This window comes from Bombina bombina, chromosome 10 (assembly GCF_027579735.1).
Source record: "Bombina bombina isolate aBomBom1 chromosome 10, aBomBom1.pri, whole genome shotgun sequence".
NCBI classification, from domain to species: Eukaryota; Metazoa; Chordata; class Amphibia; order Anura; family Bombinatoridae; genus Bombina; species Bombina bombina.
The window spans coordinates 179,667,232-179,687,816 of record NC_069508.1 but is presented as its reverse complement, the minus strand read 5'-3'; the positions used below and the strand labels follow the sequence as shown (position 1 = coordinate 179,687,816).

General features: G+C 39.4%; 1 protein-coding gene across 1 annotated transcript; it reads right to left on the bottom strand.

Moving 5' to 3' along the window:
* Positions 1-122: 122 nt before the first annotated feature.
* Positions 123-19,697, bottom strand: PLK3 (polo like kinase 3). The gene is made up of 15 exons (XM_053693550.1): positions 19,383-19,697; positions 16,545-16,652; positions 14,824-14,940; positions 12,991-13,120; positions 12,810-12,897; positions 12,154-12,249; positions 11,197-11,395; positions 10,958-11,084; positions 10,191-10,297; positions 9,566-9,689; positions 9,303-9,386; positions 9,039-9,201; positions 5,187-5,316; positions 3,301-3,411; positions 123-2,195 (listed from the first exon to the last, which is right to left on the bottom strand). The coding sequence occupies exons 1-15, from the start codon at positions 19,581-19,583 to the stop codon at positions 2,001-2,003; spliced, it is 1,980 nt and encodes a 659-aa protein (XP_053549525.1). The 5' UTR covers positions 19,584-19,697; the 3' UTR covers positions 123-2,000.
* Positions 19,698-20,585: the final 888 nt, after the last annotated feature.

The following is a 20,585-nucleotide window of genomic DNA, read 5'->3' as shown; positions in this document are numbered from 1 at the left end:
TTTAATGTTACTGTGCCCTCATGCCTACCTAGGTTTGCTTTACAAACTTTTTAAAATAGATTTAATAGAAATACATTGAAGTTCTGCCTGAATAAGGAAACATACAAAAAAAATAAAAAATATGCAGCTTGATCAGTTTATTTCAATTGTATTTTATATAAAATAAGTTTATTCACTTCACATTCAAGTGATCAAGGTCATAAGAAAAAACAAAACAAAAACCACATTAAAATAAATAATTTTATATAAATAAAAAACTTAATATAAATAAGCCTTATAATTAAGCAACATACATAACATTACACAGCCCCACGTTTTACAGAGGGGTCAGTACCAAGAAATAAATCAAAACTCCAAAAGGAGGAATTTTTCTTCTTCAAGTAACGGCCTTTATAGGCTTTTTCATGGGGGAAGGAACAACTGAAGTCACATTTGCCAGAGAAGATTTGGCTGCCAGAGCTGGGAAGACGATATGTAGCAATAATGAAGAGTAATTAACAGGTTTTAAAGTGCCTCAAGTTTGCTAGCACCAAACTAAAGAATGTGGCCCCATTCAAATTCATTCAATCTTGTGTATTAAAGGGTTCTTTGGTGTTAGAGTCCTTACCCAAATCTTTTCAATCTTTGCATTTCCTTACATAAAGTTAGGAATTAAATAAAATATTGCTTAAAGTAAAAAAATGCATTCCTTGGGAGAATAAAATAAATAAAACCTTTGGTGATTTTAGTGTGAATGTGGAATAGTGAAATGCTTGTAAGTGTAGCAAGGTATGTGCATCTCAACATTACCCTGCTATAAGTCACCAGAACATGAAAAGAATAAAAAAAAAAAAAAAAAAAAAAAAAAAGTGCTTACAGCAAGTTAAAAAACAAAAACAAAAAAACTACTAACATCTGAGAAGCAAATCAGAGAGTGCTACACTCTAAAAGGGGCAAATAGAATTTGTTCAGTAAGGGCAGCTGAATATAGCCAAGTTAATTCGCTTCCATAGTGTTTATATATCGGTGGAAGAGACTTTGCACAATGTCAGGCTGTATTCAGTTGTGTAGCTGGGACTTCAGATTCTCCTTTGTATAGGAGTTAAACAGATTCAATGCTTTTGCTTAGCTCCTAAAATCACCCGTTGTTTAGCACTCACTTAACGCAGAAAGGAGAGCAACATACAGGCAGAACTGGGTGTGAGCATCCTTATAGCTTTGTATGCCTTAGAAGCAGCTGGTGGCCTTAGAAACAAGTCTGACCACTAAACTTTGAAATATGTGACCCATGGAGGGCAGGCAGCAGCTGGTTCTTTTGTAAAGAGTCTGGGTTGTGTGCAATGGGGGAGGCCCAGACTGTAAATAGGCACAATAAAAGCTCTTCCTTGTTAGCCCCAAGGAAATAGTCATGGCCCAGTATAAAGAAGGAAGCAGCTGTCTAAAATAACCTGCCCCTTCTAAAGAAACTAATCTTCTACCCTTAACTACAATCCTGGCAAAGCCACAAGCTAGAAGAGAATCCGCAACAAAGCCCCTCATAATCCTTGTTATGAATAGGTATCTGCATGAAGGTTTAACTTGGTTCCTTTTAATGTTGGTGGCTCACACTCCAAACTACCAACATGTCAGGATGGTACCACAGTATTAGGCATGTGCCACTGAAGCCAGCCAGGAGGCAATGATGCCATAAATCACATCTGACCTGAACGCATTGTAGTAATAAAGCACAGTAAAACTGCTCAAGGAATGATTCCCTTGCTAAGAACACCAGTTCAAGCAGCAGTATTTGGCTGGATTAAAGGCAAGAACTAGCAACTGCTTTAGATAGTCCTCAGCCTTGCCTTTAAAATGAAGTTTGCCAGCATGTAATAAAGAGTTCCTCTACCCTCTTTGGTGGGATATGTCACAAGTTTCAGGTTCCCAAGGTGGTGTGTGAGTGGGCGGCCCAAGTTCCACTAGTGTCCATCTGAGAAAAGTCCAAATGAAACAGTCCCCCTGCTCACCCGTATCCGTGAACAAGTTTAGAATTCTGTCTTCTGCTGCAGGAGCTTCAGCGTGTATCTCAGACGATGGAGCATATCAGAGCTGCAGCCCATCTCTGCCACAGAACTAAGGCGGAAAGTCTGGGAGTTTCGGTCTCTGTTGATGTACGTGAGCAAATAGGAATCATGAGGCTTGCTGAGAATCACTTTAGTGTGGTCATTGTAGAAGTTCACCTGTGGACAAAGAAAGAAATGTTAACACTATAGCTGAGCAGCAATACACAGCCAAGTTTAAAAAGGTTTTTAAATCAATTTATATAGCTTTAGCTTAAAGAAATATTCTATTGTGTAAGTGCATTTTATTCTGCTGCAAATGTCTTCCCGACAGGAATAGAATGGATACGTTTGAAAAACCAGCAAGGCCGTTAGTGCTATATAAGCAGTTTAATGAGAGAGAGACAGAGAGACAGAGACAGAGAGAGACAGAGACAGACAGAGAGAGAGAGACAGAGAGACAGAGACAGACAGAGACAGACAGAGACAGACAGAGAGAGAGAGAGACAGAGAGACGGACAGAGAGACAGACAGAGAGAGAGACAGACGGACAGAGAGACAGACAGAGAGAGAGACAGACAGACAGACAGAGAGAGAGACAGACAGACAGACAGAGAGAGAGACAGACAGAGAGACAGAGAGAGACAGAGAGAGAGAGAGAGAGACAGAGAGAGACAGAGAGACAGAGAGAGACAGAGAGACAGAGAGAGACAGAGAGAGAGACAGAGAGAGAGAGACAGACAGACAGAGAGAGACAGAGAGAGAGACAGAGAGAGAGAGACAGACAGACAGAGAGAGAGAGAGACAGAGAGACAGAGAGAGAGAGAGACAGAGAGAGACAGAGAGAGAGAGAGAGAGAGAGAGAGAGACAGAGAGACAGAGAGAGACAGAGAGAGAGAGAGACAGAGAGAGAGAGAGACAGAGAGAGAGAGAGACAGAGAGAGAGAGAGACAGAGAGAGAGAGAGACAGAGAGAGAGAGAGAGACAGAGAGAGAGAGAGACAGAGAGACAGAGAGAGAGACAGAGAGACAGAGAGAGAGACAGAGAGAGAGAGAGAGAGACAGAGAGAGAGAGAGAGAGACAGAGAGAGAGAGAGAGACAGAGAGAGAGAGAGAGACAGAGAGAGAGAGAGAGACAGAGAGAGACTTATTTATATTACACATATAAAATTTAGTAAATATATTATCAACTAGACTGCTAAACCAAAGTGAAAATTCAAAACAAATTCAGTTCATAGACAAGTCATCTGGGAAACACTAATCTCTATGGCCAACATTGCACTCACCTGCAGGGTCCCATTGCTGAAAAGCATGAGCAGAGCATGTTCCGTTTTCACCCACTGGAGGAGCAGTAATGGGGGCTGGGTTCCCTCCGCATGACATGGCAAATCTCCTCCCTGCAGATACACAAGTATTTCAATCAATGGCTTGCATAGGCCCTTAAAATAAGGGATGATTAACAGGAAAAGCCAAACAGGATTTAAAGGCCACAGTGAGCAGCGCACATAACCAGTTCCCTGAGCAGTAGCTGCCCTGGTTAGCAAATACAGCGCCAATGAGACAAGGCTGAATTTTATTATAGCTTAAGATTATAAAGGAAAGAATGAAGTCACAGCACATTCACTCTTCCAGCCAATACAGCTGCTTACTCTGCACTTTAAAAGTGAAAACCAGCTCTGGAACATTCCTGGGCTCTTAACACTAGAAACTGTTAGGTCTGAAAGCTGCTCTCGCCACTCCCTAACAGGAGAAAAATGTATCATCGCACAGAGCCAACCTCAATTTTATTTTTTAAAATAAACCTACCACAATCTCTAAAACCAACGCATTACTACGGAATATTTATATTACTGGAGGTACAATAGCCTTGACACAGTCTTCAGAACAGATATTAGATGCAAAAAAATATATCTTAATGTGCAAAATGTATTTGTATTTTTACTCTTTCCTCTCTACAACTGCACAGAATCAGGTAATTCCAGCTACTAATGGAACAGTTTATGCTGTGTTATTGACAGGAAGTTTACCACCACAGCCACTGAATCAAGCAAACAAAACATTTTTACAGAGTTACTTCACACGTGGGAAGCATTTCATAACCCACAACATTCTAAAAAGGGCAACGCAACATAAATGCAGTACCAGATCATTACTTTTTATCTTAAAATGATCTTAGCTAAATTGACGAGTAAACAGCAGTATTCCGCATACCCAATTTTTTCTTTTGCGATTCAGATAGAGCATGCAATTTTAAGCACTTTCTAATTTACTCAATGTATCAAGTTTTCTTCATTCTCTTGGTATCTTTGTTTGAAAAGCAAGAATGTAAGTTTAGATGACGGCTCATTTTTAGTAAACAACCTGGGTTGTTCTTTTTGATTGTGGATAAATTCACTCACCAATAAAGTGCTGCCCAGTGGTCTGAACCAAAAAGTGGAAGGTTCCTTGGCTTAGATGCCTTCTTTTTCAAATAAAGATAGCAAGAGAACGAAGAAAAATTAATCGGCGTAAATTAGAAAGTTGTTTAAAATTGCATGCTCTATCTGAATCACGAAAGAAAAAATTTGGGCTCAGTGTCCCTTTAAGCAACACATAGGGCCAAATCCTCTCTCTATTTAGGTTTTCCCCACTACAATACATCATTGCAAAGGCTCTTCTGTAAATTAAGCCACATTTACCCAGCGAGTGGCGTAACTCACCCAGTGCTTCACAACCTTTTGGTAAGATACAGCTGCATGGGGCACTCATTGGGCATGCACTGAGACAAATACACACGCATTGCTAAGAGCTGTATACCGACAGGAGAAACCGTTGCTTGGGGCAAAGGAAACTGGAGATTAAAAGCACTAAAAACTAATGAAGAGCTGGTACTACCGTAAATAGTTGTAAACCGTTTAAGAACAAATGACTTCAATGTTGCTTTGAATTCACATCTCTTATAAACAGAAGATCCGACTATAAAATGAGTAAAGGTGCAACATATTCCAGCACAATATTCTGAGAAGTCTGTTGTGGTCAACAAAATTCACTGTTCGCTAATCTAGCAGCCGATACAGACAGAACAAGCCCTGAAGACCGAACTGCTAATGTCTTTGGCAAATGCTCCGTGTATACACATCTGCAAGGTCACACACAAGCCGGCTATTAATCAGGGAGAGGGTGGTCTACGCACCTTCATCAAGTTTTTTTCCATGTATGTTGCAAAATACTGCAGGATGCTCATCTGTCCTTGGAGCTGCTCTGGGACAGCAGAGGTTGGGAACACAAAATGCTGACTGTTTGTCAGGTGGTAGTGAACATTCCTGGAGGGGGAGAAAAAATATAAAATAAATATTATCGCCCTATAAAGGTCCTATGGTATCAACTTAATGGCAACGTGGGAGATATCACAGGGAAAGCTTTATTTTCACCTCTAATATGATAGTGAAGGGGTTGTGAACCTTAAGTGCACGTGCCTAAACAGTCTTTTCTTATATACCCCTAAGACATTTATAGCTTAATCCCTGATATATGTAGCATGGTAACCCAGAAGCAATATGCCAGCAAATTTGTTTTGAGCTCCACTGCCACTACACTAAGAAGTGAGACGTAGCGACTGATCAAGCAGAGGATATTTTTAGGCAAACCGAAAATTTACTTTAATATGCAGTAGACATCTTATCTGAATAAAATCTTAGTCTAAATAACATCCATATAAAAAAAGATTTTTCAGATGCTGTTGCCTCTAGAAATAGTTATAAGCTGACAAGAGGGAGATAGCAATCATTTAAAATTAGCCTGTGGCAAAGTAACTTATGTGCCAAGGCTCCCAGAGAATTAATTATAACAATGCAGATACACTAGGGAAGGACAACACTTCCTGCTGAGTTAAAGGGACATGAAATCCAATTTCTTCATTTCAGGATTTAGAAAGCATGCAATGTTAATCAACTTTCCAATTTACTTCTATTTAAATTTCTTCATTCTATTGATCCTTTGTTGAAAAGCATATCTAAATAGGTTCAGTAGCTGCACATAAATGCCTTCTGTGATTGGCTCACCCATGTGCATTGCTATTTCTTCAACAATGGATATCTGAAGAATGGAGCATATTAAATATAAGTAAATTGGAATGTTTAAAATTGTGTTCTCTATCTGAACCATAAAAAAAGTGGGTTTTGTGTCCCTTTAAACACTAAAAAATTTTTTTTAAAAAGCGACATTCAGATCAAAATGTAAATGCTCATATATTACATTGTTAAATAGAAACATATTTGCAATTACATGCATTGATAAAAATGCTACTTATAATAAAAATAGTGAATACTGTTTTAGTGTTAGCATTTGTCTCTGCATGTGCAGCATAGCTAGATATTCTCAGTGCACCAGCATTTTAAATACTGCATCTGCTCAGAGGGAAAGTGGGGTTTGTATCATGTCAGCAATTAACAAAAAAAAAAATGTCATTAACAGATAGTACAAGCACTCAAAGCTTTCTGAGCAAGTGCAGAGTTGAAAATGCTGGTGCACACTTAAATATACATTTAAAACAGCTATAACTTAGATGCATTTTGCCAATACATGTATATTATGAAAATGCTTCTATTAGGAATTGAAATGCATTAATGTAGATTCTAATTTAGGCTGTCCCCTTAATGCAATAGAGCTCCAATGCCAGTAACAAAGTATACATGACTAAGGGCCTATAGCAGGCTTGAAACGTTGTATTTTTTTGCTTAAGACCTTGCTTATGAGAGAATAAAGGTCTTTTAAACTACTGGTGGCTGGAACAATTCTTTGTTTGCTTGGAGTAACAAAGTATGTCATGCGGTGTGTTTATTCAGTGGTGTGCAAATTGTAGACAATTGTGGTCAGGTAGAAGCGCGTTGCTTTCACACCTTCCAAAAGATTGCTCAACACAAGTATTCTAGTTAACACAAATTGCATCAGTCAGCAATCCCAGCGACCTACTCTTAACTCTAACCAAATAGAACATTAGTCACTGCAACAAATACACCAGGGCGTGGGGTACATGGGTTACTTTTCTCTGCACTATTAATGAACACCAAGATCAATTCAACTATAGACTTAAAGGGACACTGAACCCAAATTTTTCCTTTTGCGATTCAGATAGAGCATGCAATTTTAAGCAACTTTCTAATGTACTCCTATTATCAATTTTCTTGCTATCTTTATTTGAAAGAAAAAAAATTCATCTAAGCTTTTTTGGTTCAGACAACTGGACAGCACTTTTTTATATCGGTGGCTGAATTTAGCCACCAATATGCAAAAATGGGCCGGCATCTAAGCTTACATTCTTGCATTTCAAATAAAAATACCAAGAGAATGAAGAAAATTTAATAGGAGTAAATTAGAAAGTTGCTTAAAATGTAATGCTCTGAATCACAAAAGAAAAAAAAATTGGGTTCAGTGTCCCTTTAACCCCTTAATGACCGACATGCAGGGTATGTCCTCCAAAAAAAATAAATCTCCTCAAAGACCAAGGACGTACCCTGTACGTCGGTCTTTAAAAGCGGTGGAATCGATCCTGATCGCTTCCAGCCACTTTCATGTTATTGCAGTGATGCCTCGATATGGGGGAACATGCAATAACTGTTTTAAGCAGTCTGATGCAGAGAGCCACTCTGTAGCCCTCTCTGCATCAGCTATTGATGGCTATGATCGTTGGTGGGTGGGAGAGTGTCCAGGGAGGAGAGTGGGCGGCCATCAGTAGAGGGGGGCGGGATCGCGTGTGGTGCACGTGTGGAACCCAAAACATTGAACAAGTGGAAGAGGCACAAGGTGAGACTCGGTGGGAGAGAGAGTGGGAATAAAAAATATTAACGATCTGGGAGAGGGTGGTGCAGCTACACTACAGAATTTTTTTTTCTCACAAATGTAAACATTTGATTTCAAACTGGGTACTGGCAGAAAGCAGCCAGTACCCAATATGGTGCACAATAAGGTAGAGAGGGGGGGGGGGGGGGGATCCTACACAGCAGATTTTAAAAAAAAAACCTCACAAAAACAAATTTTAGTACTGGCAGACTTTCTGCCAGTACTCAAGATGGCGAGGACAATTGTGGGGTGGAGGAGGGAAGAGGGCTGTTTGGGAGGGATCAGGGGGTGTGATGTGTCAGGTGGGAGGCTGATCTCTACGCTAAAGAGAAAATTAACCCTGCAGGCACCCTATAAGCTACCTAATTAACCCCTTCACTGCTAGCCATAATACTCGTGTGATGCGCAGCAGAATTTAGCGGCCTTCTAATTACCAAAAAGCAACGCCAAAGCCATATACGTCTGCTGTTTCTGAACAAAGGGGATCCTAGACAAGCATTTACAACCATTTGTGCCATAATTGCACAAGCTGTTGCTACCTGTATTTATGGCCCTATAACTTGCAAAAAAAAGCAAACATGTAAACATTGGGTATTTCTAAACTCAGGACAAAATTTAGAAACTATTTAGCATGGGAGTTTTTTGGTGGTTGTAGATGTGTAACAGATTGTGAAGGTTAAAGTTAGAAAAAGTGTGGGTTTTTTCCATTTTTCCTCATTTTATAATTTTTTTATAGTAAATTATAAGATATGATGAAAATAATGGTTTATTTAGAAAGTCCATTTAATGGCAAGAAAAACGGTGTATAATATGTGTGGGTACAGTAAACAAGTAAGAGGAAAATTACAGCTAAACTCAAACACCGCAAAAATTTAAAAAATAGCCTTGGTCCCAAACAGACAGAAAATGGAAAAGTGCTGTGGTCATTAAGGGGTTAAGAAACCTGGTCTCCTATGATTAGCCAGTTCATGTAAGGTGTAAGTGAGCTTGTGATAGCAGCTAGCCAATCAGTGTAGAATGCAGCCAGCTCAGATAAACTCCACCATACTAAAGTATCATGGTGGCACTCCAGTCTCTGCATGATAGGACACCAGAGATTTAAGATTTTTTATTTTTTTTTAGGTAAAATGACTTTACACATCTGCAATTTCTAACCTACAACACGTTAAAGAGATCACTACATGTGCACGTGGAATGTGAGACTTGCCTTCTGTTGGCTGGAAAAGTCATGTGTGTTCCATTGTTGAAAAGGACGCCAATACTGCGATTGGAAAGCTGGTACCCAAATCCATACTTGTTGGAATAATCCACCCATTTGCTCACCCAGACAAAATGCTCATATCTGGACAGGCAAGGAGGATTGACCTCAGCTGAAATAGAAGGGGACAGTTAAGATGGTGCAGACTTATGGAGATTCGGGTATCAAATACAATTTGACCATAAGGGCTGGACCTAGGTGAGAGATAGTTACCTGCAGGCATAGACGACATACAGTCCTTCAGGACTTCAAGAGCATTCTCCATAACTCCTGAAGCAGTTTTACAGTCTTCAAAAGCTGTAATAGCAAAGAAAGATTTAATCTCATGTTCTGTACAAGTTCTAAAACCCAGAAGAGTTAATAAAAAACCTACAATAAGATTAAGTATGTTTCCCACCCCCACTTTAACACATTAAACTGTTTGGTTTCACTATCCAGCTTAACCTATGATTTAGCAATAAACCCGACCCCCTTACCATCACTGCTGCTGACCAAGCTCCCACGGATGGATCGTGAAACAGATTTCCCAGATGCCTCTTCTGTTAATGTCTCAACAGGGCTGGAGTTTCCGGTGACTGTATGAGCAGTAACTGGTGTAACCTGCATTAAGAGAATACAAATGGTTGTGACATGGAACATCTGTTTCAAAGTCAAATCATAAATAAGACCAGGGAGAGAGACTAAATAAACACAGCAAGTGCAAGTTTGTTATATTAGGAATATATAGTCTAACTGGTTTAGGCGTCTTATCCACAGCCCCAGCAGTTTTTCCACCTGGGCAATGCACACAAGGACAAGTGTTAAACATTTGCCACGCCCCAGACTGAAGGCGGAGTGCGGACCAGGGGAATGTTTGATAGAAATGACCAAATATGATTTTTAAACAGATTGTAGGATTTGCAGATACACCACCAGGGTGCTATTCTTATTTTAGTGTTTTCTTCGCTGGTATAAGTGGCCTCAAGTGAAATATATCTACATGACAAACCGATATGTAGAATGCTTTTATTTAACCCATTAGTTGCTAAAGCTGCTGCATGGCATAGAAATGCACTCTTCCCTATTTAGCGCCAAGATGAAGCTACCATGTTCCTGCCTTACCTCATTGCCATCCACAGTTTTGTAGCTGAGCTGTCGGCAAATTGAAGTTTTCACCAGCCCTGTGACCAGTTTAGAGATCTCGTCGTCTTCTGTGGGACTTTTCTTTGCTAGAGAAAAAAAAAAAAAAAAAGTCTTAGCACTGACACCTCGCTTTGTCACTACTCTTTAAAGCTGTAAGTTATCTTTACTGAAACAAAGGGACATTACTCCAGAAATTGTATTGCTTAAAAATAGATAATTCCTTTATTACCCAGTTCAACACTTCTATTAATACACTAAGCCTCTGTAGACAGCCAAATTTCAGTTTTTTTTTTTTGTTTTTTTTAATATACAGACTCTCATGTTTGCCAATCTGTGCCCACATAATTAACTCCACAGGCATGAGTACAATGTTATTGATAAGGCACACAAACCAACGCACTCTAGCTGTGAAAAATTGTCAAATTCATTCAGATAAGAGGCAGCCTTCAAGGGCTTAGAAATGAGCATATAAAAGCCAACCTACTTTTAGTGTTGAAATACCACCAAGAGAACAAAGCAAATATGATACAAGTTAAATGGAAATTTGTTTAAAATTGCATGCCCCGTCTGAATCATGAAAGTTTAATTTTGACTAGACTGTCCCTTTAAATGCATCGCTTGTGTAAGTGCAAATTACTGTTATATACCCTAAAGCTCCAGGGCACAAAAGCCAACATGTTCTATGCACAAGTACCAAGTACATTTACAGACAATGTTTATTGCCACCAGCAGAGATGAAGTCTTACTTTTTGATTTATTTCTGCCAAATAAACTCTTGGCAACTTTAGTGAAGAGACTTCTGGCGGGATTGGGTGGATGAAGATCAGGAACCATTACACAGCTGCTTGGGGGAAGCTTCTCAGGCGTGTAACCCTGAACATAGGGGAGGAAAGATTAATTTACACAACAGTGGAAAACAGGTTTGTCTATTGTAAAATATACAGCTACAGATAACCTCTGTATGTCCGGTCTTTGCTTGATTTACCTTAGTAAAAAATTCATGCTCCAGAATCTGCTCTAGAGTGAGACGTTCCCCAGGGCTGCGCTTAAGGATTCCTACAATGAGGTGCCTGGCTGAGGAGGAGAGGCAGGCGGGCAGCGTATACTTCACTTGCTTGATACAGCGGTAGGTCTCCTTCAGGTCAGAGGTCTCAAAGGGCGGCGTGCCACAGAGCAAAGTGTACCTGCAATGGTAGCAAGAAACACTGGCTCAGTGCACAGCTAGAAACTCTAAAAATCAAACTGTTTAAATGACGTGCAGATGCCAACATTTGGGCTGATATTTCTATTCCTCAGGTTTAGAGTCATAGGTGCTGAAAAGGCATCCAATTAGTAGTACAAGTAATTGTGCAACTACATATTGCTTATTCGTCTTGCAATAATAACTGCATAGCATCCTCACTGCTATTGTAAAAAAAAATTATTGATAGGCATGAATGGCAACATTAATAATCTACCTTAAAGGGACATGAAACCCAAACATTCTCTTCCATGATGCAGATACATAATTTATAATATATGATTCAGAGAAATACATCATTTAACGTGCTTTTATTAACTCTGAATGCAGAACATTACTACAATCAGTAATAGCCCACTGTGGACATTAGGGGTCTGGCCAAGATCTACAGTCACAAGGTGGATGGACAAAAGTATACAGAGTGATTACAAACAATGTGAAAAGTAGAACTTATGGCAGGAAATAAGGCAGTTACAACACTCATTGTCAGACTTCCTGTGAGCACAAACAGAAAAGGCGATAAAAATAGAACAAATGTTTAGGTTCTGGAAATAATTACTCTGAGAAAAAAAAAAAAAAAAAACACGAAATTGCATGCTAATAATGCAGTGACATAAGTTAAGACGGGTATCAGATGCCCAGACAAAGGACGAGGCTATGAAAATCCTAAAAAGCAAAAAACACATAATCATCTTAACTTACATGACACATCCCAGTGACCACACATCAGACTCTGGCCCGTGGCCCTGTCTGTAAAGAACTTCAGGAGCCAGGTAGTTGGGGGTGCCACATATGGTTCTAAAAACGTAAAAAAAAAAAAAATTAATGGGATATGAGCACACCCTAAATTTACTGGTTAATCACTTTTGACGCCCCATCGTCTGCATCCTAACAGTCTCAGATCTGTATGTTGTAAGTAGATAGGTTGCCATCGCTATCACAGTTAAAATGAAATTAAACACTAAACAGATTTTATTCAGCCCCCTGTCATTTTGGAACCGAGGTTACACTGCAGGTATCTGAAGAGTTGCTGCACACATGCAAACAAGTCAGCACTGGAATGTAGGAAAGGATTTCAACAAAGGTGGCACCCATGGGGGCTAGGAATAACCTCAAGACTTTGTTTATAAAAAGTGTATCTAGTCTTTATTATCCCTTTAAATTGGATAAAGTAGATGTTAAATAGGAATAAGTTCAAAAGCCATTCTAAAGATGGACAATTTATACAACACAATGTAATGGTCAGCTATGATTATGGAAACCAAACTCCCAACATAACAATGGTCAGTCAGCTGTGATGACAGAGTGTCTAATATATATTGGTCCAGCATGTCCGTCACAAAATGCCAAGAACTTACTTCTTCCTAAGCTCCGGAGGCTCCAAACGTGCTGCTAATCCAAAGTCTCCAACCTTTAGCTCCATATTATCATTGATGAAGAAATTGCCTGAATACAAAATAAAAAAAATGTTAACCTCATACATCTGAGCACAGCTACAATAAAGACTATTAACCCCATATCAAATGCCACAACACAAACCTAGTTTGAGGTCTCTATGCAGGATGCCTCGCAGGTGGAGATACTTTAGCCCAGAAATGATCTGCTTTAGGTAGTATCGTACTTCAGGTTCCAGTAGCGTGTGCCGTGCCTTCCAGATGTGCGCAAGAGACTGAAAAACCAGGGTAAAAAGAGTTAAGTAATGAATAGTAGCATACAAACGTATTGATCAACCTGTGCTTTAGTTAACATTCCTCTTACTGAGCCGATCTTAAAGAGACAGTAAAACACGCAATTCCAAGACATTTCTGTTTTGTTATAGAGCATGTCAGCTAAGTCTAAACATTGTAAAAACAAAACATCCTTTTCACTGCAGTTATTTATTTATAATATCCTTAAAGGGACATAATACTCATATGCCAAATCACTTGAAACTGATGCAGTATAACTGTAAAAAGCCAACAGAAAAATATCACCTGAGCATCTCTATGTAAAAAAGGAAGATATTTTACCTCACAACTTCCTCAGCTCAGCAGAGTAAGTTGTGTAAAAAGTTACTCAGCTGCAGGAAAAAAAAAAAAAAAAAAAAAAAAGAAATGAACTGCAGCCAATCAGCATCAGCAGTGCTGAGGTTATGAACTCTTTTACTGTGATCTCATGAGATTTGACTTAACTCATGAGATTTCATAGTAAGCTGAATAGGGAAATATGAGAGTGCACGAGGCTCATTCCCTAAGCTGTCCCAGGACAGACATACTAATATGCTGCTTAGAAATCCTTTACAATGGGAGGTGGCTACTGAGAAACTTTTGAGGTAAAATATCTCTTTTTTACATAGAGATGTTCAGGAGATATTTTCTAGTCAGCTTTTTACAGTTGCACTGCATCACTTTCAAGTGTTTAAACATTTGGGTATTATGGCCCTTTAACTTAAACCCCCCCCCTCCCCATTTGCCTTATTTAAAAAAAAAAATGAAATGAATGTCTTGCATGCAAAAATATTTCAGTGCAGTCTATATCACCGAATAATCGAATGCCTATAACATGTAAAGGAGCTTTAAAGATTACTAGAAAGCTCAACTAGGGGACACATGTCAGCAATTCATAGCATGTTTATAAAAAGGATGATCTAACGCCAGCAATGGTCAGGACACTGGCGGTAATACGATCCCTATACAGTGAGCCTTTGTATGTCTTCCAGATGTCTGCAGACTCTTGATGAATGGAACAAGATGATTGGGTCACAAAAGCTTTTCACAGGCAGCTGTGGGATAACAGCTGGTTGTCATTTTATTGAAGCGGAGATTACATTTCATATTCTGGGCACAGAAAATTTAGGCAGCAGAACCTTACAAAGAAAGGATTATTCTAACTTCTGCGCCAACGCTCCCATTTCCTTGTAAAAGCAGACAACGGTGCACAGAAAGGATTTATATTAAATAAAAATATTCCCCTGGTGTGTATTTGATAAGATCACAGCTTCTGGATATTCCATGATATAAAAAAAAAAATTGAACAGTTAAATTCTGCTTATTCTAATGGCTTTGCTCCAGATGGGAATTCCAGTTCAGTGTAAAAGTCTATGCAAACGCATTGCTATTTGTTGAGTGGTTTAACATAAGAAAATGGCTCATACACTGGGAATCTATGTAGTCACAACAAAAAAACACAAAGCAGCATTTAAATAAAAAGCAAATTTAACCGTCTCAGGAAGTAGGATGTGAATATCTATTCCAGTATAGACTGTCGCCATTCCAGTGGCTGAGTCAGATGACAAATGCAGAAATAACCAGGGCTGGAGTAAGCACAGCTATCTCCAGAATACCGTGATCATAAGAACTCAATTTCTAAAAGCAAACGCTCAGTTCTACTCACTTTCCTGCTGCAGATTTCAAGGAAAATGTAGATATTCTCAGAATCCTCAAAGTGGTGAGAGAATTTTACAACGTGTTTGTGATGAAGTTCCCGGTGCAATTCTATTTCATTTACAATCTGAAAAAAAAGGCAAAAAATATATAAATATAAAAAATTACAGCAGTCAATGCGTTCCTTTGAGGACAGGCACAAATAGAATCTGTCCCTTGATGTGTATTAAAGATTAGAAGAGGGAAAGACTCATTATAGAAAGTTAATTGCCTTTGTCCCATGGGTGTGTAGCTACAGGTACTGCTGACATCATTTCATTCTATTCTAGGCACTCACCGGCACAGAGGAAGTGAAAGTGTTTGACATTTGTTAATACACATGGCCGACATGCAAATTAATGTCCTCTTAAAGGAAATTTAAAGGGACATGATGATACCCAAATGTTGAAGCACATGAAAGTGATGCAGCATAGCTGTAAAAAGCCAACTAGAAAACATCACATGAACATCTATGTAAAAAAGAAAGATTTACCTCAAGTTTCCCCAAGTATTCACACCCCACTGTGAAGATACTTTAAAAAAGGGACATGAAACCCAAATTTTCACTTTCATTATTCAGATTTACTTATATTACCCAATTTGATACATTCTCTTGATATCTCTTGCTGAAAAGCATGTCTAGATAGGCTTAGTGGCTGCTGATTGGTGGCTTCATATAGATGCCTCATCCGATTGCCTCACCCATGTGCATTGCTATTTCTTCAACAAAGGATATCAAAATAATAAAGCAAATTAAAAAGGAAGTAAATTGCAATGTTGAAAACTATTCTTTACCTGAATCATGAAAGGACAATATTGGTTTAGTGCCCCTTTAAGCAGCCAGTCAGGATGCTTGCCCCAGGACAAGCTAGGGAGTGTGCACCTGTCATGTGCAGGAACAGGCATGTTATACTATTTAGTTTACGTTCTATGAAATCTCATGAGATCACAGAAAAGCATTACCTCAGCACTGCTGATTGGCTTTTTTTTCCCTTCAACTTGCAGCTTTACAGCAGCTGAAGTATAATGGTCTACAAAAGCACTCTAGTGAGATGAAGAAAGTCTAAAATAAAATGTTTTACTAGAGATGGTCAGGTGATATTTTCTTGTCAGCTTTTTACAGTTATGCTACATCACTTTCAAGTGACTAAACATATAAATATTATGTCCCTTTAAGATGGGAATCTAGTCATTTATCTGTTGCACATAATGGGGGGAAATTACTAGCATCAAGTCCCTGTGCTAAATAAATAGAGGCATGTTAAAGCCCACCAATGCAGTTATGGGTGTGTTGACCCTATAAACCACAGGGAAACTGATTCGAGCATAACTTGTCCATACAACGTTGGCATAGTCACTTATATCATAAAGTTAGCCTGTTTTTATGTATTTGTTTTTCTCCCCCATAGAATTTCCTGTTAAATATCCCTTTAAGTTAAAATCGGAAGATATTTCAGAATAATTAGATTCTAAAAATAAAAATCTGCATTTATAGCTTCTAAAATATGTGAAGTTCAAGTGATTGCAATCAACTATTAAATTATACTCAAGAGTCTAAGAAACCTTTGGCATTTTAAGTCTGGAGCTCAACTAGAAGACGTATTTTAGTCTTAATTAAAAAAAAAAAAAAATTTAACACTCAGTATCAAATCACTAAATACAGAGCCAGAAAACAAGTGGCATGAAAATTACCTTTTCTCGTTGGTGAGGTTTGGAAACGCGACTGTGAGGGATCACTTTGACTGCGTACACCTTGTTTGTGGCATTGTCTGTCATCTCATAGCATCTTGCAAACCCACCCTGGAAAATAAAAAATAAATTGTCACTCAAATCCCCTAAATCTTCCACTTGAGATGCTCAGTCACATTGAGACTAATTGGATGAGATTTGAGAAAGATTAAAAAAAAAAAAAAAAAGTTTCCATGTAAACCTGCCCAGTGTACAGTAAGAAACTTTCTAACCACCACAAAAAAAAAAAAAAAAAAGTACCGAAGACAGTTGATCATAAAATACTAACTGGAATAGTCAGGGAATTTCTAAAACTAAAGCTTAAAGGGACACTGTACCCAAATGTTTTCTTTCGTGATTCAGATAGAGCATGGCATTTTAAGCAACATTCTAATTTACTCCTATTATCAAATTTTCTTCATTCTCTTGGTATCTTTATTTGAAATGCAAGAAAGTAAGTTTAGATGCCGGCCCATTTTTGGTGATCAACCTGGGTTGTTCTTGCTGATTGGTGGATAAACTAATCCACCAATAAAAAAGTGCTGTCCAATGTCTGAATTAAAAAAAAGCTTAGATGTCTTTTTAAATTAAATATAGCAAGAGAATGAAGAAAAATTCATAATATGAATAAATTAGAAAGCGGCTTAAAATTGCATGCTCTATCTGAATCATGAAAGAAAAAATTTGGGTTCAGTGTCCCTTTAAAAACAGTTCCCAAAATATAAAATCTGCATAAAATAAAATCTGCATAAAATATAAAATCTGCATTAAATAAAACCCAGAAAACATAACAGGAGTGAGCCAGCTATGTGGTGTTGTAAACAGAGGATAAGGAGTGCATACATTTGGTAAAAAAAAAAAAAAAAAAAAAAGTATATGGAGCACACCATTGTGAGCTTGAGGTTAACTTTTAATTCAGGGCTTAGCTCCTTAAATTTTACCTCACCCTATGTATGGTATTGCAGATGCTTCCTGCTGGGTAGGAGTCTACTCAACCTTTTGGCTGGCTCCTAAATTGACATAAATGTATCAAGTTCCGATATAGATATTACATATGTAAACCCTTATCACACTTTACACTAACCTGGATGACTAAGCGTTATAAAGAATTTTTATCCCTGGTGTAGTTTGCCAAACTGTGCGCTGGAATGCTGGCAAACAGTAAAAGAAAAAAAAAAAAAAAAAAAGAGAATATATCACTGTAAAACTATATTTAGTAACTGGACCATATAGGCTGCACAACCAGCAATCATTGCAATTAGATTTCACGCAAACACAACGGATATTTTTGGGAATAAACCAGCAGTGGTCTTGGAAACAAAACGTCCCTATGCAATGGCATCTTACTGCAGTAAAATACATTCAACCAAAATGAACACAAATTGCCAAGCATTCCTCATTACAATCTCCTGTAATGCTGGGAAGCTTTTATGGACCATTTTAAATGATTTCACATTCCAAACTGGACAAAGCTTACAACCAGAGGGTCATATGGGGGGGAGAGGAGAGGCATTTAGATAAATAGTTTAAACAACCATGTTCTAAGATTAGAAGCTGGATAACAACTTACACACTGCAGCATTATTATGGTATTATGAGCTATGTGAATTGGCAAATCAAGTCAATAATGACATTCGATATTTTTAAGACGCAATCAAATCCACAAACTCTTTATAAATCTCAGAGAGGCCTGCAACAAACTGTATGTGGCAGCCTGAGATATAACCACCTCACACCATACAAAAAGCTATAGAGCCTTGAAATACTGATTGCTAATAAAGGTGTATAAAATCTAAAGCCAGGAGCTGTATATTGCACTAGTATACTTTAAATACACACACGTATAATCTTTGAAACTCCGGTCACAAGTTTAGCACATAAACCTCTATGTGGGTACTGACCTATAGTATTAGCAGTAGGTTGTCACTATATTACAATTTTACAACAAAGTGAGGGGGGGCAACCTACATAATTTAAGGGCTTCATTACATTAAATGAAACCATTAATAAGTCACAGCACATAAGATACTGTTTAGACCATGTCAACATGACAGACCAACTGCACATGTCAGTCTCAATATTGCCCAGACAAAGCTCTACCATTGCAGCTGTGAATAAGCAGCTAGCTAACCAGCTAGATGTGCATAAAACATGGGCAGAATGGGGAAACATCTCACAGGAAGACCAGGGACTGAGTCAGAACCCAGCTAAACTGAGCAAGATGTGTCAGCTGGAAGCAGCTACTTATGAGGCAAGCTCAGGATGGGAGAGTACAGCATGAAGGAGACATGACTCAGGGCTGTATATAAACCCCTGGAAAGGAGGCACAGCCTGAGCCAATGGGCACCACACACAGAGCCTTGCCTGGGCATGTCACATACCAACATAGGCGCTCACAGCACAGCCAGAGCTCACTCACGGTTAGTAATTCAGACCACAAACCACCTGAAGCAATCCCTTGCCAGAGAGAGGGTGAATCCAAGGGCAGGATCTATCAATATGATGAAAGCACCATATCTGCTGCCAGGTTCTTCCTACACCAACATAAATAAAACACAATTGCAGTGGCATCACCATCAGCCTCTCAATCACACACAATAGCAGTGGTTCTGGTCCATAACATGCAGGGTACTGACAGAGGTGACAATGGCACAACTCCCTGTCACCTTCCTTCTGCCTTTGTTAATTAACCAATAAAACCCTCTTCACCAGTCACTGCACGGAATATACACATTTAATTGCACATAGAACCCGGTGCTGACAGATTCCTCCCCAGAACCTTCCATACCATCCCCGGCTCACCTTGCCGAGCAGTCTGCCTTTACTGTACGTGCGGCCAGTAGCGGGGTCCGTGATAATTTTAGCAGCTTGCGGTGCAGTACGCTCCTGTGTGGGTTTGGGTGTACGAGGTGCGGGGCTGTGCGGGGGGATAGTCCGGCAGGGCTCAGCGCCCAGTAGGTTCCCATAGAAAGGGTAAGACTGTACGTAGCAGGCGGACTCCATGCCCGGTGCGTGCGAGGAGCTGACAGTATCGGGGCAGCAGGATGCGGGTAGAGCCTTACAATGAGCAGCATGTACTGATAGCCGCTCTCTCCCGCTAAGTCCTGATTGGTGACTGAACCAGAATGTCCGCGTGCCCGACCCTGCAAAGCCGTTTTTATCAATGGGAAAAGTTGCGTGACGTCAGGCGCATGCGTAGTAGTCTTATCGCGAAGTTAAAAGGCGTGGCCTCTTGTAACAGTTTGGTTGGTAGGCGTGACTTGGGGACGGAACAGTCTGTGTGTTTTCATTATGAGGGCGTGGTCATATGGTAAAAATTTATTTTATGGGTGGCGCTTTGGCGCAGAATGACTGGATAGTGAAAGTAGATAGGCGCGGTCTTCTGCGGTAGAAGTTAATGGGCGTGTCTTTGTGCAGCAGCGCAGAAGGGGAGTGGCCTTGGGTTGTAGCCACGTGTGTATTTGCTCAGCTGCTGGCAGTGGGAATGGGCTTCTGTATTGTCACCTATTGATGGGGGCACACGGCCTGGTACAATGGCTGCTGATATAGGGGTCTGCACAGGACAGGAAACCTATTGATTCAGATATAGCAAGTGACTTAAAGGGCCAGTAACCCCACCAAATAAGGTTATATAATAATGCACATATCCAAGCAGAGTATAACAAAGATATTTACCTACGATAATCTATTTTTCAGAACGCCGCTCTTGGCTCTACTGAGTGGGTCTGTTTTTTACCTAAGCGCATTAGGCACGCTGTCTAGTCACAGCAAGCCCGATCGCACCATTAAACTGAATGTAGCTCACTCTCGCTACCATACCCGAGCGGGAGCGAGCTACATTCAGTTTAATGGCGCAATCGGATTTTCGTAGGTAAATATATTTGCTATACTCTGCTTTAGAAACGTGGTGCTAGGCTAATGTTATATAATTCTGCACTGTTTGCATTATTATATAACCTTATTTGGTGGGGTTACTGGCCCTTTAAAACAACTTTCCAATTTACT